The sequence below is a fragment of the Akebia trifoliata genome, chromosome 16 (genome assembly GCF_017979445.1).
Source record: "Akebia trifoliata isolate Shusen 1 chromosome 16, ASM1797944v1, whole genome shotgun sequence".
In the NCBI taxonomy this organism is placed as follows: Eukaryota; Viridiplantae; Streptophyta; class Magnoliopsida; order Ranunculales; family Lardizabalaceae; genus Akebia; species Akebia trifoliata.
In genome coordinates, this window is record NC_141390.1 from 31,765,444 (window position 1) to 31,789,495 (window position 24,052).

General features: G+C 36.7%; 3 protein-coding genes and 1 pseudogene across 7 annotated transcripts; 2 read left to right on the forward strand and 2 right to left on the reverse strand.

Moving 5' to 3' along the window:
• Positions 1 to 430: 430 nt before the first annotated feature.
• LOC147383613 (uncharacterized) lies at positions 431 to 4,862 on the reverse strand. The gene is made up of 3 exons (XM_086427312.1): positions 4,845 to 4,862; positions 3,036 to 3,171; positions 431 to 2,844 (listed from the first exon to the last, which is right to left on the reverse strand). Exons 1-3 carry the CDS (start codon positions 4,860 to 4,862, stop codon positions 779 to 781), a joined length of 2,220 nt encoding a protein of 739 aa, XP_086283438.1. The 3' UTR covers positions 431 to 778.
• Positions 4,863 to 5,166: 304 nt separating this feature from the next.
• Positions 5,167 to 7,978, forward strand: LOC147383614 (pentatricopeptide repeat-containing protein At5g66520 pseudogene; annotated as a pseudogene).
• Positions 7,979 to 9,047: 1,069 nt separating this feature from the next.
• On the forward strand, positions 9,048 to 17,637 carry LOC147383615 (hAT dimerization domain-containing protein). 5 transcript variants are annotated; one of them, XM_086428105.1, is made up of 8 exons: positions 9,048 to 9,330; positions 11,696 to 11,843; positions 13,860 to 15,277; positions 15,376 to 16,062; positions 16,153 to 16,236; positions 16,446 to 16,521; positions 16,647 to 16,963; positions 17,208 to 17,637. In XM_086428105.1, exons 3-8 carry the CDS (start codon positions 13,910 to 13,912, stop codon positions 17,415 to 17,417), a joined length of 2,742 nt encoding a protein of 913 aa, XP_086284231.1. In that variant the 5' UTR covers positions 9,048 to 9,330; positions 11,696 to 11,843; positions 13,860 to 13,909; the 3' UTR covers positions 17,418 to 17,637. The 5 variants fall into 5 exon arrangements, with proteins under 5 accessions (XP_086284231.1, XP_086284232.1, XP_086284234.1 ...); XM_086428106.1 differs by having other exon boundaries at positions 11,702 to 11,843; XM_086428108.1 differs by lacking the exon at positions 11,696 to 11,843.
• Positions 17,638 to 19,190: 1,553 nt separating this feature from the next.
• Positions 19,191 to 23,340, reverse strand: LOC147383616 (Putative endonuclease or glycosyl hydrolase). The gene is made up of 3 exons (XM_086428110.1): positions 22,922 to 23,340; positions 20,680 to 22,045; positions 19,191 to 20,574 (listed from the first exon to the last, which is right to left on the reverse strand). The coding sequence occupies exons 1-3, from the start codon at positions 23,199 to 23,201 to the stop codon at positions 20,388 to 20,390; spliced, it is 1,833 nt and encodes a 610-aa protein (XP_086284236.1). The 5' UTR covers positions 23,202 to 23,340; the 3' UTR covers positions 19,191 to 20,387.
• Positions 23,341 to 24,052: the final 712 nt, after the last annotated feature.

The window sequence follows — 24,052 nt, forward strand, 5'->3', positions numbered from 1 at the left end:
AGATACGAGTAAAAAACATCTACGGTTATGTGCATGCCACCACGTCAGATGTGTCCCCCCCTGTGCCACTCCAGCATTAGTACAAAAAAAAAAAAAAAAGGTTTTCCAACCAGGGAAACTGTTGAAAGATATAGTGTTCCAGCTTCCAGAAGAACCGTAAAAGATATGTCAACTCAGGAAAACATGCCTTGAGCTATCTTCACATAGACATAAAATATACATTTCCAATGCTTCACATCACAGTTTTAAACAGTAGAACAATATAAAAGAGAAAGAGTCGTGCTGGAGTGGCCTCAGCGGGGGACACCTTGACGTGGTGGTGCGCACATGTCCATAGATGTGTTTTACTCGTATCTCGGAGAAAATGCATCTATGGGCACTGAGGTCACTCCAGCATTAATCAAAGAGAAATTAACAATGAGATATATGATCGACAAGTAATGATACAGTGAAACTTTATTGTTTAACCAATTTAAGAATTTTACACAAGAATAAAATATTGGAGAATTTCAAGGACATCCAAATGTCTTGCAGATTACAAGCTGGTGGGATACAGGAAGCCCAATATAGGCACATAAGTTAGGTGTTCAAAGCAGTTTTGACACTTCATGGAGCTGAAAACCTGGGAACAAACCTGCGACCTCACAATTGTAACATAGAGTACGAGCTCGACCATCAACTACTATGTTTCAATAAATATTACATGTTATCGGTACATATTCAACCATTTTCAGTAATTTTGTCAGTGTCAAGAGTACAATGATCATCGTTACGTTTCCTAGAAGCTCTCAGCCAATATGTTGCTAACTTTATCCTGCACAACAGAATATTCTGATGCCTCTCTTACTCCACCGGCTTCTTCCCCACCAATTCTCCCAATCAACAAACTATGTGTAACAACGTCTGGGACCCGACCCTTTTCCAACATATGGTCCAAGAATTTAATGGCATTATGTTTATGACCCTCCTTCAAGAGGCCGTTGATGACCATGTTGTACATAGCAAAACTAAAAACCCCATCTTTAGAAGCAAGTTTATCCATTGTGCGCACAACCACATGCAACTCTGAATGGCATGCCAAACAAGACAGCAGTCTATCTAGTGTTTCTGAACTGGGAACCAAACCATTGCCAACCATCCGATCTAACAATTGAGCACAATCCTTTGTCCTGTTCTCTATGCACATGCTATCTATCAGAATGCAATATGTTTCTTCATCTAAAGTAGAACCCTCCACCAACATTTGTGAAAGTAGCACCAAGACATCCTTTGCCCTTCCTGACTCACACAACCTAAGCATAATAGTATTATACGAGAAAGGAGTGCAAGAAGTGCCGGTATGATAAGCCAAAGAGCGTAGCTTGATCGCTTCATCCACCTTTCCGGTTAAACATATTCCCTTGACCAGCATATCAAACAAGGAAGACCCGATAGAGCATCCATTGCCAGACATATAACGAAACACTTCAGTACCCTCTTTAATCTTTTTCACACTGCCAAGGCCTTCAATTAGCTTGGTGTAAGAGCTGGAATCCAAAACCCAATTTCTGATACGAACCTGATGAAATAGCTCTAGAGCATCTTCATACTTGCCCACTCCACAATGGCCAAAGATTAGAGCAGAATAAGTGGCACAATCAGGGATATATGAGGAGACGACCATTTTATTCAGAACTTCATGGGCTTTCCTAATTTCCCCCTTCTCACAAAGTCCTCTAATAAGAATACTCCAAGAAACACTATTGGCTACATTCCTCTCAACCATCTTCTCAAGAAAATCATTTGCTTCGCAGAATCTGTCAGCACTACAGTAACCTTCAAGCAAGGCATTGTGAGAGAAAATCTCAAAAAAAGAGTTCTCCTCCAAGAAGTCTCGGGCTTTGCTAAATTTTCCTAATTTACAAAATCCATTCACAATATCCACATTCACATCAACTGCAGGAGTTAAACCATTTTCTATCATCTCTTCGAAAAGCTTCACTGCATCATCCACCTGTTGATTGTCACACAAACACTGGACCAAAACCCCATATATTAACGAATCGGGAAAAAGCCCAGAATCCCTCATCATTGTCAACAATCTCATGCTCACATCTGCCTTTTTGGCTTTACAAAACAGAGGTATAACACTCTTAAAAAAACTCCAATCAGGCTTACAATCGAGCTCAAACATCTCACCTAAAACCATTATGGATTCATCCACTCGGTTACTATTACAAAGAGCACCTATGATTATCTCGAAAGTCCTACTATTAGGACTGCACCCTTTCTTGTTCATTCTTCTGAATTGGACTAAAGCACATTCAATTTGATCATTTTCACATAAAGTCTCTATTAAATAATTTATGGTTTCGACATTGGGTATGATTCCTGCCTTCACTATTTCCTTATAAGCGAATAAGATAGACTGAAAATCTCTCTTCTCCTCCACAAGAGTGCCCAATAAAACATTACAGGTACGAATTGATGGCCTGCATTTACCCAAGTTCATAATCTCGAGGACCCGCAAAGCTTCTGTGAGCCTACGATTTCTAACGAAAGAATCGATTAATACAGAGAAAGCTTCTTCAACATAAGGGCATTTCTCCCTTACCATCTCATTACAATAAAGCTCCATCTCCCGAACATTTCCAGTCAAACCTAGTTTCAATATCACCCGAGAATACGTATCAGCCGTGTGACTAAATCGTTTTTGGACAGAAGCCCATTGGAATATCTTGAGTGATGTGTTCAGGTCATGTGTAGAATCCAAAATCCGAACTAAGTTATCAGGGTCCAACTTGTTCTTCAAAGATTGAATTTTGGCTTCAAATTCAGTGAAATTTGTTGGGTTTTGATCGGTTTCTGGTAGAATTTGATTGTGGGCAGCACATGAAATTGAAGAAATATATGAATTTAGAAATACCCATCTTGAAATTTGCTTGGAAATAATCAAAGGTGAAAGCTTTAACGCCATTGAAGGGGTTCTTCAACAATAACATTTTTCCATCACACAAAATATAGAAGAAAAGAATCGAGGGAGAGAGATATCTGACCTCGTTCAGTAATAATGAGATTTGGTTGAACGATTTGGAGAAGAAATTGAGTCTCTCCAACTCTTATACAGAAACAGAGAGGAGAGTAATGGTAGCAAGCAGCCGCTTGAAGGCGTTGAACATGTTCAACTCGAGACTAGAAAGAAGTCTTTGAAGGTTCGCCTTCTAGCATGGCTTTAAAACTCGGTTTGTATACCGAGTTGGATCGGACGATTCAATGGTTTTAGACCATTTAAAAAATCTGAAAATCCTCTTTGATTTCGTCTTGATTTAGAGGAGGATGAAAAACTTTTACCGAACTTTTTTTTTCTCTGGTTCTCTTGGTTGACAAGAGGAGAAAAAATCAATTTGGGGGTAAAAATGATAGGATTTAGAGATGAAAAATGATATATCTCGTTCTTCTCAAATATCTTGTATGAGTTTTTCAATATCTCCTTCGAGATGTATCGCTTGTCTCACGAGATTCTGTAAAACCCGAAAAACATATCCGTTTGTGTCGTTGGTTGAAATCAAGATGACTTAGACGATACATCTCGATCTCGGATGAATTTTGAAACCTTGACTTCTAGTCTTCTACCCATGGTTTTAAAATCAGGTATCTCGTCCAACTCATCTAGTCTCGAAGGAGTCAAATTTAAATCATCTTAATATGATTTTTTAAATATATATTTAAATCACTAAAAATTAATTACTTTATATCAAAAATAACAAAACCAGTTGACCTGATTGAGTTTTCATTAATTTGGTTGATATATATTCAAAATCCAAATCAAGTCATATTGAATCTTGAACAAGTTGTAATCAAAATGACTCACTTGAATCAGTCATAGAGGAGTTTAAAACCATACTTCTATCTTGCTTATCTCCAAGGGGGTGTACGCATGGTTTTTAAACTCGTTTTGACATCTCGTCTCATCCGTGAACGAGATCGAGTCGTTTCGAATGAGTTTTCTGATATGTTTGAGATGTCTCATTCAACAATGAGAAAAATGGGTTTTAAATCTCGTTTGATATATTTACTTGTTTACCCATCTCGTTTCTAGGCAATATCGAGAAGACTCGAGTGATACGTCTCGGACAAGTTTTAAAACCATGATTGTACATGGACAAGTTTGGGTCAAGCCATGCTAACTTTACCCTCACACAAAGGACTAACTTAATAGTACATTTTTAGATAGAAAACAAAGAGCATTTCATCTACCTTCCCGCCTTAATTTGTTATTGTTTCAAGTGTCTCACATTTTAATTTTAGATAATTTTTTTCGTTTAGTGAGCTTATTTTTATTGAGATCAATAATTCGATGTTGATAGGAATTAAACCTAGGTCTATGGTATCATCATCCCCGTAGACTTTATCATCTAAGCTAATTGGTGCTGTGGTTTTTTTTTTTTTTTACCAATAATTTATTATTAGATACTAGAAAAATAATGTGAAAGTTTGTTGTGGTATTGAGACTTTGGATTGTTGTCTAATCCAAATCAAAATTATTGAATTCCAATCTAAAGTGTTTGACATCTAGATGTCATTGACACAAAGGGAAAGAGTGATTCTAATGAGCTATTTTTTACTATACAAATTACTAACTAACTTATAATGCCAAAAATGATGATAATTTAAAAATAGATGAGTGAAAAGATTAAGAAAAATAAAATTATAAATGAAAGTATTTAAAAAAGAGCCTTGCTACTTTAGTGTTATTTTAAGTTACTTAAACATTTATTTTTCACTTGCTACTTTAGTGTTATTTTAAGTTACTTTAACATTTTTTTTCTCAAGAAAAATATAATAGTATCTCCAATAGACCATACCTTGTTCAAATCCTCCATTTAACGCTTAGAAAATAATCTAAGATAAAGACACTAAGATGGTTTCAACATGTTCAACTATGGCTAATTAAAGAGTGGAGATGGAAATACTGAAAGAACTTAAATAGATATATAAAAGAGTCATGATAATCTGACACGTTTTTTTCAGATGCCCCCATCACAGAATTGTATATCATTTGCCTCGAAATACATAAGAAAAAGATTTATGATTTTGTAACTGCCAAGTCAAGGATGTATGGGGGGCGTCTAAAAAAAAGAGCGTCAGATTATCATTAGTCTATATTAGAAGTACATACGAACTTGCTATCAACGAAAGAAAACTTGACTTTGGTCATAGTGGAAGTAAGGAATAGAATTCGTGGGCCGACCCCAAATCTTGGACTAAGGCCTTGTTTATGTTGTTGTGATTTGTAAGCCAGATGCCATCCTCGGCCCACATGTGTAAGCCATAATACTTACCAGATAAGATAACGTTAAGAAATTTACACACCCCTACAGACGATGGCCTCTCTTGTGCTTCTACAAGCCTCTCCCTCTTTACTAAGCTTACCCAAGGTCCAACGTCCTACTTTTCATGGCTTCGAGTCTTGTTCAACCATGGACGAGCTCAAGCAATTTCATTCCAAATTCATTCGTCTCGGCCTTTCAGCCGACAACGATGCCATGGGTCGAGTCATTAAATTCTGTGCAACCGCTGAATCCGGAGATTTAAATTATGCTATCGATGTGTTTGATAAAATTCCCCAACCAGATGCTTTCATTTACAACACTATCATTAGAGGTTACTTACAATCCCAATTGACAAAAAATTGCATTCTCTTATATACCCAAATGTTAGAAGAATCCGTGACACCTAACAATTTCACCTTCCCACCAATAGTTAAAGCTTGTTGCATTGATAATGCCATTGAAGAAGGAAAACAAATCCATGCCCATGTTTTGAAATTTGGTTTCGAGGAGGATAAGTTTTCTCTGAACAATTTGATCCACATGTACGTGAATTTTCGGTATTTGGACGAAGCACGACGAGTCTTTAATAAGATGCCTCAACGAGATGTGGTCTCTTGGACCACCTTGATTACCGGGTATTCTCGATGGGGATCTGTTGATGATGCTTATAAAATTTTTGAGTCAATGCCAGAGAGGAACTCTGTATCGTGGAATGCAATGATTGCAGCTTACGTTCAATGCAACCTTTTCCACGAGGCATTTGCTTTGTTTGAAAGAATGCGGTTGGAGAAAGTGGAATTGGATAAGTTTGTTGCAGCAAGTATGTTGTCGGCTTGTACGGCTTGGGAGCAAAAGAACAAGGGGAGTGGATACATGGGTATATAGAGAAGAGTGGGATTGAATTGGACTCAAAACTTGCGACAACGATCATTGACATGTACTGCAAATGTGGTTGCTTGGAGAAGGCATTTGAAGTCTTCAATGGGTTGTCCCACAAAGGGATTTCTTCGTGGAATTGCATGATTGGAGGCTTAGCAATGCATGGGCAAGGAGAGGCTGCCATTGAGCTTTTCCAAAAGATGGAGAGAGAGATGGTAGCCCCAGACGATATCACATTTGTGAATATTCTTAGTGCATGTGCCCATGCGGGATTGGTCGAAGAGGGGTGGCATTACTTTTATTATATGAAAGAAGTTCATGGTATTGAGCCCAAGAGGGAGCATTTTGGGTGCATGGTTGATTTGCTAGGTAGATCTGGATTCCTAAAGGAAGCAAGAAAGCTTATAGATGAGATGCCTATGAGTCCGGACGCAGGTGTCTTGGGTGCCCTTCTTGGAGCTTGTAAGATCCATGGAGAAGTGGAATTGGGAGAGCAAATAGGAAGACAAGTTATTGAGTTAGAGCCTCATAATAGTGGGCGCTATGTTTTATTGGCTAACTTATATGCTAGTGTTGGTAGATGGGATGATGTTGCTAATGTGAGGAAATTAATGAACGATCGAGGAGTGAAGAAGGCCCCCGGGTTTTCGATGATTGAAATGGATGGTGTTGTTAGTGAGTTCATTGCTGGAGGCAGGGCTCATCCTCAGGCTAAAGAGATATATGCCAAGGTAGATGAGATGTTGGAACGAATCAGATCCGTAGGCTATGTGCCTGACACTGATGGAGTATTGCACGATGTTGAGGAGGACAAGGAGAACCCATTGTTCTACCATAGTGAGAAGCTTGCCATTGCCTTTGGGTTGTTGAAAACTGAAAGTGGGGCAACAATCCGAATCGCAAAGAATTTGAGAGTTTGTAGAGACTGTCACGAAGCAAGTAAGCTCATTTCAAAGGTGTTTGATCGTGAAATAATTGTAAGGGACAGGAATCGGTTTCATCATTTCAGGAATGGGGAGTGTTCATGTAAGGATTATTGGTGACCGTCGGTCGTGATGTATTACAAAGCCTTGATCCTAACCATTTGTTATGAGCTTTTATGTCAAATTTCTGAAGGTAAAGAATGGTACTGGATCAAGGGATGAAAGGGGAAGGCAAAGGTCAAACTTATCCATAGCTGGATCAGACAATTGGTAATGACTTCAAGTGACTTTTAAGGAGAAAAAAATACCAAGCATGAAGTGAGTGGAATTGAAAATCGAGAAACATTCCACAACAATAAGTTGGCTCTATACATTTATGTTTCATGTTGGCAAAAGAAAAAAAGAGTATTAGAGCATATTTTCAATAAATGCATATTTTCTACTCTGGCACCCTATTGATATGTTGTACAAGACACCGTTTGTTGAAGAGTCGTGATAAATCAACGTGCTAAAGATACGCGGTTTGCACACGGATGACGTGGCAAGGGTATAGAATCATTGATCTTTTCTTCAGGATACATGATGAAAAAGATCTACAGTTCTCTGTCCTTGCCATGTCATTCGTGTACTGACCGTGTATTTTTTAGCCTGTCGATTTATCATTAGCCTTTCTTGAAGTGAAGTTACAAGCAACTAATCAAATAATTGGCAATGGCATTCCTATAAATGGAGGGTCTCGTCTCGTGTGCATGCTAGGGTTTTGGTGAACTTAAATAGTTTCAGAAGGGTCGAAAAAGCTCAAGAATGTTCTTAAAATTAAATTACTCTAAAAACACATGTGAAAGAATCTAGAGAGTTCATGCATGTTATGACTTGTATATAATCTTGTATACCATGTAAAAAATCCAAACTAGGGTTGTTCAATAAAGTCCAAACTAAATTAATCATCATCTTCATAATCTATGATTTTTTTTTAAATGACGTCAACAATATGAATCTTATTTCGTCATTTAGATTCATAAAACTAAATTTGACACAAATTATACATGATAAACCAACCCGATAAAGCCTTCCCCATCTAGAAATGAGGGTGTTTGGTTGCATGTTTCAACTAATATGTCACGAATTTAAACTTGGATCAAATTGTAAGGATATTATTCTAAGAGTTGTGCTGGAGTGACAATAAAAACGACATCAATTCACACATTGATGTCGTGGAGGTGCACACAGAACGATAGATGCTTTTCGCTCGTATCTCCGTGAAAAAACATATGTGACTCTATACACACATCCACTTTGTGGAGGTGCACACAAAACCATATATTCCTTTCACTCATCTCGATGAAAATATCTCTGACTCTGTACACACATGACACATACACTTCGTGGAGGTGCGCACAAAACTATAGATGCTTTTCACTTCTATCTCAATGAAAAAGTGTCTATGACTCCACACACACATCCTCTTCAACATTTTCCTTAGACTAATGACAAATCAACACAATAAAACATACGCAGCTAACATGACAAGGGCACAAAACAATTGATCTTTTTCCAGTGCATCCCGAAGAAAAAGATTTATAATTCAGTACACTTGCCAAGTCAATCGTGTACAGACCAAGTATGTTTTGCCGCATCGATATATCACGTCTCTTTTCCTTATTCTAAATTTGAATAACCTTTTCCCAGACAACTTGAAACTCGTTACCAAACAGCTTCCTAAAAACTCCTTTCCTAGTAGACCGAGTCAATACAATAAAGTAACGTACACAAATTAACTAATTTTTTTTTTTTTTAAATGGGTTCAATTAAGTCATCTACTTATCCACATTCAATGTAAGCGATTTTTTTACTTTAGTCAAACAAACAGTTTACAGCTATTTTTTATTTCTTTTTTTAATTTAATTTAATTTATAAGGAGAAACCCTAAAATACTTTGAGGGCGCACGATACGCGTACACCTGTCCTCCCCACTCAAATAATAACTCACGAGCCGACGAGCCGACTCACGATTCGTATGCGAAGAGAGAAGCGTTTCTTCTCCGAGAGATCTCTTGCTGCGCACAGCGCACAGCGCTCTCTGTAAGAAAAATCCAAACTTTTATATTTTTTTATTGTCAAAAAGATCATGGAAATGTTGGGAGGACTCGAAGAAATTTGATGAGGCAAGGAAAATTCTAGGGTTTCCACCGAATTCTCATCCGATTCCATCTCAGGTACTAACAAATCAAAATTAAATGGATTTTTCTCTAATTTCACCACTATTGTTCTCATTATTGAATAAATTTTTGAGATTTGACTGTTTTGTATACTTCTGCTACTATATTTTGATGATAATTTGACGAAAATTCAGACTTTTCTTGGTTCAATTTACATTGAGATCATAATAGGATCAGAAAGTCAATTCTTTTGGATTGTTATTGTTAGGGATTTTAGTTTTTTATAGTAATTCTGGTTTGGGTTTTGGATAATTACGGCTAGGGTTTCTAGTTCGTTAGGTTCTATGGTCTGATGTTTATCTATTTTAAATTGGTTGGAGTCCTTAGTTGAATTAGTTGACTGTTTATATTGCAATCATGAGGTCCCAGGCTCAATACTAGCTTACCCACCATAGGGGGGAAAGAAGGGAAAATTTCTCAGAGTTTGTGGGATAGAAAGGAAAAAAAAGGGTGTTTGATGATGGAAAATACTGGCTCAAAATTTGATTGTTTACTGCAATTTTTATGCCTAAAAAGTTGATTGTTTACTGCAAAATAGCTGTTTGATTCGCCGGGTTGGGCCTCCTAAGGCTTGAAGCACTGCTGAGGCATGTGCTGATAGAGTTAATTCAGGTTTATAATTTTTATTTTATTTTTTATTTTTTTGGTAAAAAGTTAGGTTTAGGCTTTTAATTAATATATATCTTAGTAAAGTAGCTTTTTTCTATAACTATTACAACATATATCTGTAATATGTACAGAATTTCAGTTTTAGGTTGAAGGCATAGTCTTGTATTACTTATCTCAAAAAAAAGGTAAAAGAAAAAAATAAGGAAGAAGAGGAAAAAAGGCATCCGCTTGTGTCATTTTTTTGGGTAGTTAGAGATTTACACAAGAAACATGATTGAAAGAAATTGATTAATATACCATAATTGGGAATCATGTTGCCATCTGGGTTAAGGTGTAGATGATGATGACTTGGAACAGGATTATGCATGGAACCTGTCAAAGCATGCTATCGGACCATGCGAATTGAGTATCGCACCACAAAACACTCAATTTAAAATTCCTTAATTTCATGAAAATGAATTCCGTGGTTAAGATGCACTGTGAAAATGTCATCTTTCCATATTTGGTTTCCTCCTTTAGTTAACAAAAGAGGCTGAAGATTGCTTCGACACTGATATTGGCAGTCTTGACTCATATCTAATATCTTTATTCCTGTTGGAAAGCCCTCTGATTGATTGCCTTAATGTATGTCAGCAGCATGGCCATTTGTTTTTCTTGACATAATCAAATTGGATTAAAAGGATAACTGTATTCCACATATCCTTGGTTCCTTGTAATTGTTTCATGCGGCTCTCTTCTTTCGTATTATTTGTGAAATGAGTTTTGGGATCGTCATGTATATTTTTTCCTCGATGCTTGCATAATATGTACTGGGATCTTCATTTTTTCTCTCTCTACCCATTCTACATTCCTTAGTAATCAAGCGTTTTCTGTATCTTTGCTTGTTTATACTAACTCTATTTCCCAGAACATGAAAAAAAATTTGCTGAGTAAGTTTAAATTGGTAACCTTTTGGAGCCCAGAAAAAATAGTTTCTTTAGTACTGTACATATTTATGTTAATATTATTTCATTTAACACCAAGGTTGCATTGAATTGGGACTCTCAGGTATTCTTGAGTGTTGGGACAGATGATTTCCCTCCAAATGGGCCTTGACCTTGTAATTGGCCAAATCTCATTACATAATTGTATTTAAGTGTATTCTTCTTATAATCCTTGTTCTCTCTTGATATGTAATGCAGTTTGTTACCGAAATTGAAGGGATATAGTGGGGTTATTTCCATAGTATCCATCACATTGAAAAGGATGTCTGTCTAATGCTTGCAGAAGGAAGATTATTAAGTTAAGAAATGTCTGTTTATACTTTGGAATGTATAAATTTCACTGCAGAAATCAGATTATTAGCAACTTCTGAAAACTGAGACTTGTTGTCTCATCAGTTTTCTTCTGAGACACTGGAAACATTGTGAACAAGAAGTCTGCTCGCTGAATCGGCTTAATTCTTTTTTAGATGGCACCAGAATCTGGATTTGTTTGTTAGGAGCTGAACTAACTTAGTTGACATCACTAAGTTTTCAAACATTGGAATAATGACACTTAGACGTCTAGCTTTCTTCTGTGTTCTTCTTTGGCATGATCACTTGAATGTTAATGAATGCTTTAACCTGGCTACTTTAACAACCCGGCCACTTTATCATGTAATTCTGACTAGTTCAACTAACCTGAGATGGTTAATCTTATTTTCTTAAGTTATTTACTATATTTCAGTTTCTTTAAGTCCATTTTCTGTCTCTCAATAAACCAATTTTACAAGGTATAGGAAACGGTTCAGTTCTGCTTGAGGGATTCGTTTGGTGGTTTTGAGGAAGCAATTGTGGTCCAACTTGGTGCTTTGGACTTTGAACAGAGGGGCAGCAGGAACTTCACCGTCAGAAAGGATTTTCTCCAGATCAAACAGCAAAGTACGCTTGTCCTTAGATTTCTGTGTCGTTTCTCTGATTTATGTTGGCTTTTACTTTTGAAATTAGTTTTTGAAGGTTTCATATATGTTCTCAATATTTTGTTGAGATTCCATGGTCCAGTTTCATGTCAAAAGTAGTATCTCTATATATAGATAGATAGATAGATAGATAGATAGATATGGGGAATGCTAATGTCCTAGACCTCTATATATAAATATAGATAAATAGATAGATATGGGGAATGCTAATGTCCTAAACCTCATGGGGACGTTAGCATTCTCACCACTTTCACTTTCTAATAATACCCCTGGCCATTTTGTCTTTTAGTGAAAAAGACAAGGGTATGTTGGTTTTTTACATAATAAGTGGTTGTCTTTTATATAATAATGCTAAGAGCATTTTAGTCTTTGGATTTAAATGTCTTGTTTGGAGTAAATGCTTTGGCAGCATATAATAATTATTATGTAATAAAAATATATTTTATTATTATTATTGTTGTTGTTGTTGTTAGGAGTAAATGCTTTTGTAGTTAAGGGTGTAATAAATATATTTATTATGTAAAAGTCCAACATACCCTTGTCTTTTTCACTAAAAGACAAAATGGACAAGGGTATTATTGGAAAGTGAATGTGGCGGAGAATATTAACGTTTCCAAGAGATCTTGGACGTTAGCGTACCCTACATATAAATATCGCTAACGTTTCATACAATGTTTAGAAGCATTGGATCACAATACATCCAACGGTGGAGAACGTGTTAAACACGTGTCTCTGTTTTAGAAATATACACTTCTCTCTTCAATCGGATACCAAACGCATTTGTATCTTCTTCTTCGTTTATGTCAACAAACCAAAACCCTAATCCCCACTCTCATCAACGTCTTTTAGAAAATTACGCTTCTCTCTTCGATCAGATACCAAACACATTTGTATCTTCTTCATTTATGTTAATAAACTAAAACCCTAACCCACTCTCCCTTCAACGACGCAAATACTCCGGCAACGGCAACACAAGCTCACTCTTGCATCAATTGATCGTGCTTTTCAACCAAATGACCAAATGGTTCTACAAATCTCGATTTTGGCTTAGAGAAGGTGGTGCTAGCAAGTGAAATTCTTTGAGTTATGATCTACTGGGATTTTGGGAGGCTTATGGGGACTAGAACTGAACTTCGAAATCTCTGGAGAAGGACAGCTCATGCATGTGGAAATTTGCACTTCTGACTTGAGATTATTATCCAAATCTGAGAATCTCACATTCATATCCTTCGAAGAAAAGTTGGAAGTCGAATCCCTGCTCACCTTCTTCTTCTCCAAAGCTGTTTCATCTTCACCTGAAATCAATAAAACTACTTCACCTCCATCCGTTTCTGTATTATCTTTCATCTCTACTTCGCATGCAAGTTTTTTTTTTTCCTTTAGCGTTCATCAAAACCCTAGATCTTAAAACACCCAAAATCTACTCTTTTTAAAGTCTCTCATGCCAAACAGATTATTCTGATATTAAATGATCCGAATCGTTAGATCTTCATTGATCTAACGGTAGAGATTGTTGGCAATAGTTTTGTTATTGGTGTTTTGATCCCGATATGTGTGTGTGCGTGTGCGGGCATGCATGTGTGTGTGTGACGAAACAAATAAATAAAGTTAGTGTTAGCACTATGAAAAATATTTTCCATAGATTTCTGTGTTGTTTATCTGATTTATGTTGCTTTCTATGTCTGATATTATTTTTGAAGGTTTCATATATGTTTAATTTTGTTGGAGATTATATAGACTAGTGTCATATTAAAATTTTAAAAAAAAATCTGGCAAGAAAAAAAAAAAGAGTTAGAATTAGCAATAAGAAAATGTTTTTCTTTTTCATTGTTGACTTTTAGTTTTTGTATGCTATGTTGTTAGTGGATCATTAAAGGATTTCTGACAAACATGACAATTATGAAAATACAAGAACCAATATCTTTAATGATTAAATCCTTTTATTTCTTATAACTGTTTTACTTTTCCAACTATGCAGCAACCGAATCAAAAGAGGGTAGAAGCTGCCACTGCTACATTCCTTGCTGAATGATTGAAGGGATGGCCCGTCTTCGCTCAGCAGGATTCGTTGACCCTGGATGGGAGCATGGGATTGCCCAAGATGGGAGGAAAAAGAAGGTGAAATGCAATTATTGTGGGAAAGTGGTTAGTGGTGGAATATACAGATTAAAGCAACATTTAGCTAGAATTTCAGGGGAAGTTACATATTGCAAGAAAGCTCCCGAGGAAGTTTGCCAAAAAATGAAAGAAATTCTGGAAGGATCTAGCCTGAAAATGAAAGAAATCTTGGAAGGATCACGGCCTACTAAGAAACAAAGGCAATCTGAAGATGTAGGAGACCAGTTATATTTGGATTTACAGCCTAATGATGACGATGAACTAGAAGATTCCGTTGGCTATAAATACAAAGGTAAACAGGTGATTGGTGATAAGAACATGGTTATAAGTTTGGCGCCTCTTCGATCGCTAGGTTATGTGGACCCCGGATGGGAACACGGTGTTGCTCAAGATGATAGGAAGAAAAAGGTAAAATGCAATTATTGTGAAAAGATAGTCAGTGGAGGAATAAACAGGTTTAAACAGCATTTAGCAAGGATCCCTGGCGAAGTTGCATCTTGTAAAAACGTTCCCGAGGAAGTTTATCTTAAAATAAAGGAGAACATGAAATGGCATCGTACCGGCAGGAGGAATCGGCAACCTGAAGTTAAAGAGATGGAAGCTTTCTATATGTACTCGGATAATGAGTATGGAGATGAACAAGAGGAAGATCTTGTACATGGTCAAAGTAGAGAAAAGTCGGTGACTGGTTATGATAGTTTGAGCCAAGAAATAGGAAAGAGAATTAAGGGGTCCCCTATTAGTGCTACTGAACTGCAATTGAAACGATCAAAATTAGATTATGTTGTTCCAAGGACATCAAAGAATAATACACTGCTACCTTACAAGCAAGTAAAAGCAAAGGCAGGATCTGATAAAAAATCTCGCGAGGTGATCAATGCAATCTGCAAATTCTTTTATCACGCAGCAATTCCTTCAAATGCAGCTAGTTCCCCATACTTCCATAAGATGTTGGAGTTGGTTGGTCAATATGGTCAAGGTTTGAAAGGCCCTCCTAGCCAACTCATCTATGGCCAATTTCTCATGGATGAAGTTGCTTCCATTAAAGACTATCTTGTTGAATTTAAAGCTTCTTGGGCTAGTACTGGTTGTTCTATTTTGTCAGATAGTTGGAAAGACACGCAGGGTAGGACATTAATCAATTTTTTGGTGTCTTGCCCACGTGGGGTATACTTTGTATCCTCAGTCGATGTGACAGACATAGTTGATGACGCAGCAAATCTTTTTCAGTTGTTGGACAAAGTGGTGGAAGATATGGGTGAGGAAAATGTGGTGCAGGTACTCAATTCCTTTCATTTTATTTTTGAAGTATTGGCCTGTCATTTCAACTTATTCAACATTGTTAAAAATTTATAATTCCTTGACTTGTATTGTAGGTGATAACAGAGAATACTGCCAGTTATAAGGCTGCTGGGAAGTTGTTGGAGGAGAAGAGGAGGAATTTATTTTGGACACCATGTGCAGCCTATTGTATCGATCGAATACTTGAAGATTTTGTGAATATCAAATGTGTTGGCGAGTGCATGGACAAAGGAAAAAAAGTTACAAGGTTCATTTATAACCACTTGTGGTTGTTAAATCTTATGAAAGAAGATTTTACAGAGGGGAAGGAAATTCTCAAGCCTTCTGTTACAAGGTTTGCCACTAGTTTTGTTAATTTACAGAGCTTAGTGGATCATAGGGGTGGTCTCAAAAGAATGTTCCAATCAAATAAATGGCTTTTGTCCCAATTCTCCAAATTGGAAGAAGGCAAGGAAGTGGAGAAAATTGTCCTAAATTCTATCTTTTGGAAGAAGATGCAATATGTAAGAAAATCTGTGGACCCAATCTTACTAGTTCTTCAAAAGGTGGATAGTAATGAAGGCTTGTCAATGCCATCCATTTATCATGATATGTGTAGTGCAAAACTTGCAATCAAAAGCATTCATGGTGATGATATGCGGAAATATGGACCATTCTGGAATGTGATAGATGACCACTGGAATTCATTGTTTCATCATCCTCTATACATGGCTGCTTACTTCCTCAACCCATCCTACCGTTATCGTGCTGATTTCCAAGCGGTATGAAAAATAATGGTGCAACTATTTTTTTGCTCATTTAACTTCTTTTCTCTCCCAAATCTGAATTTTGTATGTACTACTTGATTGTAGCTTCCCGAGGTTATGCGTGGACTAAATGAATGTATTGTCCGACTAGAACCAGATAATGGAAGGAGGATTTCAGCATCCATGCAGGTATTAATTATTTTAGTCTGTGTCCCCTTTTAATAAATCATTGTTCCGATTAAAAAATAATAATAATGGCATCCTGAGGTTATCCATGCACAGGTTATCATATAAATGAGTATGTTCATGGAAATGACTTTGAACCTCTCAATTGGTTCCCCTTTATTTTATTTTGTAAATTTTTTAGGGTCCCCAACAGTTGTGATGTTGCTTTTCAGATTTCTGATTTTACTTCTGCAAAAGCTGATTTTGGAACCGAGTTGGCTATAAGTACGAGAACAGAGCTTGACCCAGGTGATAATATTAGAATGCTAAGCAACCAGATATTCACCAATTGTATTCATGCATATAATTGTTTAGACATTCTATATGCATGGTTATAGTAAATTTGTATTGCTTCTTGTTTTTTTTCTTATTAGCCGCGTGGTGGCAACAACATGGAATAAATTGCTTAGAGCTACAACGGATAGCCATTCGCATATTAAGCCAGACATGCTCATCTTTCGGATGTGAGCATTATTGGAGCACGTATGACCAGATCCATGGCAAAAGGCATAATCGATTAGCTCAGAAAACATTGAATGACCTTATCTATGTTCACTATAACTTGCGTCTTAGGGAGCGTCAACTAAGAAGAAATCCCGATGACTCAATCTCCCTTGACAGCTTTCTCCTAGAAAGCCTACTAGATGACTGGGTAGTGGAGACAGAGAACCAAACCCTGCAGGAAGATGAGGTACTTTCTAAGCTAGCATCCCTTTTTCTGCACGTTATTTTAGAGAGCTTCTGTTGCAACACTTTTGCTAATGCCACCCCAAGATGTGTGCTAATTCTCGTGTGATTTACATATCAATTGGTGTGTCATTAGCAAAAGTTGGTGTGGCAATAGAATCTCTCTGATTTTATTGCTTGAGCATGAATTTATGTTGGACTTACTTTGGTAGTTAACTTAATCAAAACCCCTAATCTTTCGGCCGTAGGAGATCCTTTATAATGAAATGGAACAAGTTGAGGCAGATGAAAATGATGTGACTGTGAATGAAGATGCAAACGCTGAGGACAAGAAGGGGTTCTTGGAGATGTTGAAATTGGCTGATGTTGAACCATTGGACGTTCCTCCTGCTACTGCGGTTGCTGCTACAGACGACGACGATGATGATCTTGATTTTCTTGATGATTTTACTGATTAGTTGATTTGTGTTGCTCTTCTTACAGAGATGTAGTAGTTTACTTGAAGATCGTTTTTGCAATTACCTGATATTGATAATAATAAAAAAAATTGGTGCTTTCAAGTCGCCAGAGAGCAATTCTGATTGTATAATTTATCAATTCGAAGGTAATTATTGAATCCAAATGACTAGAGTTATATGCCTGGTAGTTGTAATGTGACAATTTTATTATTATTTGTTCCGTTTGATGTTCCCTGGCATGCCCCACTGTAGGTGAAGCAAAAGCTGATGAGTTTTATAGCAGCTCATGGTGGAAGAGAACAAGAGATGATTTACGTTCATATTTACCAATTTTTCCTCAAATTTTTTGAACTAAAACCTCACTGAAACCGTTTGTCCCAGCTAATATGTTATATTCAACTAACATCTGCTCACAGACTATTTTTTTATTAGCAGCTTATGCACAAACCGGGCACGGGTGTTCCAAGGGTAAGTGAAATTGGTTGACAGGTTGCAACGTGCCGTCGTCGTCATGGATTCCAGTCCAGTTTACCCATAAAAAAAAAAAGGGTTGCATGGAGGGTAGAAGCAGCCATGCAAGGGTAGAACATTGATTTCTTAATATTTACATTAGATAGTTGCAATGTTCTTTCTCTGATCGTATTAGAGGTAAAAGGATGCATATCCTTCTCGCAATCCTTTACTTGGTCTAATTCAAGATTGCCAGGTGCAGTAATGTGGGGGTTTGCATATGATGGGTTGAGGAATAGGCGAAACTTACTTTTGCTACTCAATGTAATAGTATTTCATTGATACCAAGGTTAACAAGACCTACTACATTGATTTCATAGACAGTGATATCGTATTATTTTTAATTAATAATTTTTTTCAGTGATTTTTAGCCTTGGATTTTAAAAGTTCGAATCTACAAGAAAACTCTTATTTAAGGATTACTTAACAAATTTTTGTTTAGTTTATCAATTATTTTAAATACGCAATACATAATAGAGGCCAAATTAAGTCCAAAATTTCATATAAACTATGGACATTTTGACTTGTTAGGAACTCTTATTTATTAATATCAATTGAATTTGTTTTCTTTTGGGAATTTCTACTCCAACTTCTTTTGTAGATTTAAGGATTTAATCCTAAAAGAAGAAGATTTCTTCTCTAGCTTTCTTGTAGATATAAGGATTTACTCCTGATTCAAATATGCTGTCATTTAACAGAAATTGTTGAAACCCAACAATTTCTTGGAAATTGTCTTCTAATGGGGCTACCACCAAATCAATACTTCCCAAAACATTCATGAGATTGATAAAAATGGGTTTTATTTTATTTTTTTAACTTAAAATACATGAATTATTCCAAAGAATAATACTTTCATTGAAGAAAAAAAAAATCGTAAATTTTTAATGAATAAAACAGCAGATTGCTAGCAAGGGGCCCAACTAATTGTGTTTGAATTCAACTCCCCCGAGGGTCTGCTCTCCATTCTTGGTCAAGTCAATTATTATTTTCCCCAATGATGGCTCTACTGGCTCTTTAGTCCTCCTCCAACTACTCCACTAGTAATCAGACTTATTGTAGCCAATGATATAGTGTTGGATAATAATTAAATAAGTCCCAAGACACCTACTTCCATGCCCCCCTTAGATTTCTCTTCTAATCCCAGCATTTTGCCTATATATTTCCAAATAAATAACATTTCATGAAAAAAAATGCTGCAAATACTTGTAAAACAACATCTGCAGTGCTAGAGAGCATCATAATTGTTGTACTGGACTGGGGTGGTTGTTCAAGCTAAAGAGATATATTGCATTTAAGATTTAAGCAATAAAAGAAATAACAATAGTGTAAAACCGAATAGTACAAATTTTGCAATCTAATTGCTATAAGAAACAAGATTCAACCATCATGGGAATTCAAGAACAGCAATGTCTACAATACAAACAAAAAAAAAAACCCCTTCGAATTCACTGAGCTTTAAGATTGCATTATTGTTTGGCATACCTTCATGGATTTGCATCGATTGCAACTTACATGAAGATATTATACAGGGTTCCTGAAGTCCATGTCTCCAGCAATACGCTGCATCATGTACTATGGCAGGAAGTCAAGTCCCCATCCATCAAATAGCATTGTAACATGATGATAGATAGCGGTCTGAATAGATTGATTGGCTTCGGAAACTTGCTGATTCTTCGCTGCTTTCCTTTTCTCTGTTATATAGTCTCTATTTCTTCGTCCAGAAGATAAGACTTAAATCATATGTTGAAGAAATGGCCAAGATCAAACTAATCTCCATAAGAAATTTAATGGCTCGGCTTGATAGAACTTCCAGTGGTGCTTCTCCATGAGCCTTAAAAGATAACAAGTTTACTGGATATCCTGCTCAATAGGATACAACATATAAAACTAGTCCATTGTGACCAACTCAAACGAAGGCTCTATTTCCAAACACAGAGAGAGAGAGTATTGAGCTTTCCTTAATTATGTACTTCTGAAATATAGGTCAAGCTACAGGCTTGACCCAATTATGAAGGCCAGAAAGATCTAATGGATGACTTGGTATACAACCTTCATAACCTTTGCATAAGAACATGAGGGTCCAAACCGATACCTATAACGGCACCTTTAAGTCTGAGAAATGTGATTTTGTGTGATTTGATTTTGCTCCTTCCAGGTAGTACTCCAGTAATCAACATTTTCCCACTAACATCCACGAAGAACTTCACCAACAATCAAAAAATAAAAAAATAAAAAGTCGCATACCTTTTGCTTGTTGCTCCATCAAAAAGCATACTTTTTTTTCCATGATTCTTACCTAACTCTATCTATACTTCCAAAAGAGACCATCCTTCGTCTTGCATTCCCTTACTTTAACCTCCATTTTTCATTTTTTTTTTTTTTTTTTTTGCCCCTTTTTGTTGTGTATTTCAATTGTCCCAAGGTCCCTTTTCCTCTACCATAACTAGCCTTGAAGAAAATTCAAGTACCGGTTTTGGTATTTGCATCTGCATTATACTCGGTAAGGGTAATGGTAATTGGCTGCCAACCCGAGGCGTGGGGTATGATCCATTTCTTGAAGGTGACTACCATATTCAAAATCTTAAGTATATCACCCAAAACAAGATCTTTCAAGCATGAGTTCTTTAAAATAGTAGCTGCTTCATACCTGTTTAAGTAGACAAGAAATAAATAACACAACTTTCCAGTTAAAAAATTTGTTCCGAGAAGCCAAATTAAAATTAACCCAAAGAACCAGACAAAAAGGCTTTACCTGCATTGAGAACCCATCACAGCAGATCGCCCACCTGGGGAGGTTAAAAACTTAAGAATTTTGTCCCATATTGCTTTAGAGTACTGCTTAGGGTTACCACCCATAGGGTTCTCACACTTCCAAAGTTGTTCATTCTTACCAACATAAAATTGCAATGAACCAACACTGTGCTTCACTACCATCTGTTGCTCAATAGCACTGTCCAAAGCCTTCCTAACATCAGTACTTCGGTGCTTAGGATCTCCGTATCGAATACAATCAGATATGTTTGCTTCAGTTGGGGTCATTTTATCATTTTTCAAGGTGTTCAAGGCAAGTAAGATAACCCCAATAAGGCCTTGGACGTATTCAGAAGGTTTTGGGCAACCTGGAGTCCCCCAGACACTACTATTGGGAATGGGGTTAGTACCCATTGCAGGGGAAGATTGAACAGGGAACTCTGGACCACGAGGAAGATATCTACTGTTTTGAGTATCATGGTAAAATGGTTGGGTGTTTGGTGCAGAATGTACATTTTGCGGGGCATTCAGGTTTGAAGGATTTTGGGATTCCATACTAGAGTTGGGTGGTCTTGGATCTCCTCCGTATCGTTGTTGAAAACTCGAAGTATAGTGAATATTGTTGGGATGTTCAGAAATATTCACATTACTGATATCAGGAATGTTCGTATAAGGACCGGAGGTAGACACTTGATGGGAACTGTGGGTATGAGAATTTGGCTGAAAATTATTGCTCTGTGGAAAATTAGGTCGCATATGAACGTTGTTCGGCCTTGATGGTCGGGCATATTGATGTTGGTAATTTCCAGGGAAGTTATTTCCATTGTTCCATGAAGGATCGGGCTGGGGTGAAGTGAAATTGTGAATAGGACCACTTGGAGGTGTTTTGGGCTTGTTAGCACCAAAGAATTCGTGGGGAGCTTTCGCTTGTACGTATCCAGATTGATGAGCACTTCCATTGCTATGAAGTTCATGGATCCCAACTGGTACGCTTGAGGATTTTGATATGTTGGGTTGATTATGGGTTTTCCGAGTATGTTTCCCTTTATATTTATTATCAACACCCTCATCACTGGATACACTGCTATTACTACTAAATGGTGGTGGTGATTCACCATTTGTCAAAGGGGGTCCTCCGGCTAGAAGACTCGTCCAAAGCCATACACTCTTTGCTGCGGCAAGAAGTGGTGCAGATGCATTTTGTGGTTGTGCTAGAAGTATATTATATCTCCTCATGCGCAATTGATGAAGAGCGTTGGAGAAGTCACGATCACCGGAAATTAACAAATAATTTCCTGGGGCAGGATTGTCAACCGCCCAGAACAACATATCTACAAGAATCTTCTTATCACTGGCATCTTTAACACCTATATCATATCAAACAAATCCAGATGACTTGAATCAAATACTTCTTCGTTTTTATTGGTAAAGTAAAGTAAGTTAATTATTAAAGAAGAGAATTTTAAATTTTAAAGAAAGATAAAGAGAGATCTACAAAAATCAGAACAGCAACCCTAGAATTATACCTTCACAAAGAAAGACATCAATCCAAATACCTCTCTTTTCACTCAGTAACATAATTTAATGAAATAAGAGAAATGAAAAGTGGAAAAGCAACATAGATCTACAAAATTAGAACAGAAACGCTGTGGATTTAACTTCACAAAGAAAGGAATCAAAATTTGATAATTTCTCCCCCAAAATAGAGATTGACAAAACCAGTACAGAAATGCTGGAAATTGAGCTTCACAAAGAAAGGAATCAAAATTGAGAATTTCTACAAAACAAAAAATAAAGATCGGAAAAATAAAAACAGAAACACTAGAAATCGAACTTCACAGATAAAGCAATCAAAACTCATAATTTTCTCAAAAAATAAAGAGAGAGAGATCTACAAAATTAGAACATAAATATTAGAAATCGAACTTCTCAAAGAAATAGATCAAATCTGAGAAGTTTCTCCAAAACAAGAAAAACACAAAAGAGAGAGATCTACAAAATCAGGCCAAACAAAAAAACTAGAAATAGATCAAAATTGAGAATTTTCCCCCAAAAAAAATCCAAGCATCAACTAAAACAATAAATATTATGCTCGATTTACAAGTTACAATCAATCATCTTCAACAAAACCTAACAGAAACCCTAGAATTCGATTTTTGGAGCGAATCAAAGGCAGCGCCGACACACAAAAAATATCAAAATTAGGGTTTCTTCTCAATCAAAGAAAGATTTAATTTTTATACCTGCAGGGACATGATTCAGTGTGATACCGGTGCTCGAAAGAGCGTGCTGTACAGAAGAAGTGATCCGATTAGTGTCTCCATAAGCAGAGATTGAGACCGGCCCACAGTAGTTCATTTTGGTGAGGGCAGAGCTTATGTTTTGAGCTATGGCGTGAGGATCGCATCCTTTGGGCACGTGGCAGTTCTCTATATCCCACCATACAGATGTCTTCGCCTCGATGTACTGTGGTTCTGCTCCTCCGTCCACCATCGTTGTTCCAGTTCCACCGCCACCACCCATAGAGGGAGAGAGAGAGAGACAGACAGATTAGGCTCACAACTCACAACAGTCTTGTTAACGCGTACGATAGTATACAAACCCTAGCTATCTTCACATCTGGTTATTAAGGGTTATGGAATTTAGAGACGGAGTTATAATGGGACGAAGATTTAGTAGGTTTTTCTATCGTGCGCTTTTAATTTTTTATTTGACGGATTTGCCCTAAGGAATGTTTTAATTTACGTATTTGTTCTTCTTTTTCTTTGAATTATTCCTTGCGTTGGTCTCATGGGTTTTCGTCCTTTACGATGACCGAGATGGACTTTTGATCTGTGTTAAGTCATGTGTGGCCGAAAGACGCGGAGATAACTAAGCTTTTTCTTCTTAATTGACGAAAATAACCTTTGTAGATCTCTAAATTACATCGCATCTTAGAACGTACGAAATCCTATCGGCACCCCAACTTTAACTATTTACATCCCAATTAAAATAAAGAAAGAGCCCTGCTGGATTTATTTGCTATTTTTTCACATTTTTGATGTATGTTGTTCATATAATCGTAGATGTATTTCTTTGAGATACGAGTAAAAAATATCTACGGTTATGTATGCACCTTCATGTCAAAAATCCAAAAATCGCAATAAATCTAATGTCACCTAAGCATTAGTGATAAAAAAAATAAGTCAATGATTGAGAATAAGTACAAACTAGACTGCCAATAAAAATTCTCTTTTTTTTTTTTCTTTTTTTTATATGAATCTAATCATAATTCTAAAAAACTATTAAATTATTTTAATAAGTGTGAAAATGTTGAATAATAATTTTAAGCCGCCCCCCTCTGACATATCCTAACATGTGCTAGAGTCACAAAT

Bases quoted from the DNA above. Each gene is read 5' to 3' on its own strand.
- LOC147383615 (XM_086428105.1), top strand. From the start codon at position 13,910: ATGATTGAAGGGATGGCCCGTCTTCGCTCAGCAGGATTCGTTGACCCT. The intron at 15,278-15,375 runs GTACTCAATTCC...CTTGTATTGTAG, and splicing joins GTGAGGAAAATGTGGTGCAG to GTGATAACAGAGAATACTGC. The intron at 16,063-16,152 runs GTATGAAAAATA...ACTTGATTGTAG, and splicing joins ATCGTGCTGATTTCCAAGCG to CTTCCCGAGGTTATGCGTGG.
- LOC147383613 (XM_086427312.1), bottom strand. The intron at 2,845-3,035 runs GTCAGATATCTC...AAATTCTACCAG, and splicing joins TCTCATTATTACTGAACGAG to AAACCGATCAAAACCCAACA.
- LOC147383616 (XM_086428110.1), bottom strand. From the start codon at position 23,201: ATGGGTGGTGGCGGTGGAACTGGAACAACGATGGTGGACGGAGGAGCA. The intron at 22,046-22,921 runs GTATAAAAATTA...GATATGATATAG, and splicing joins ACTGAATCATGTCCCTGCAG to GTGTTAAAGATGCCAGTGAT. The intron at 20,575-20,679 runs GTAAAGCCTTTT...CTACTTAAACAG, and splicing joins GTGATGGGTTCTCAATGCAG to GTATGAAGCAGCTACTATTT.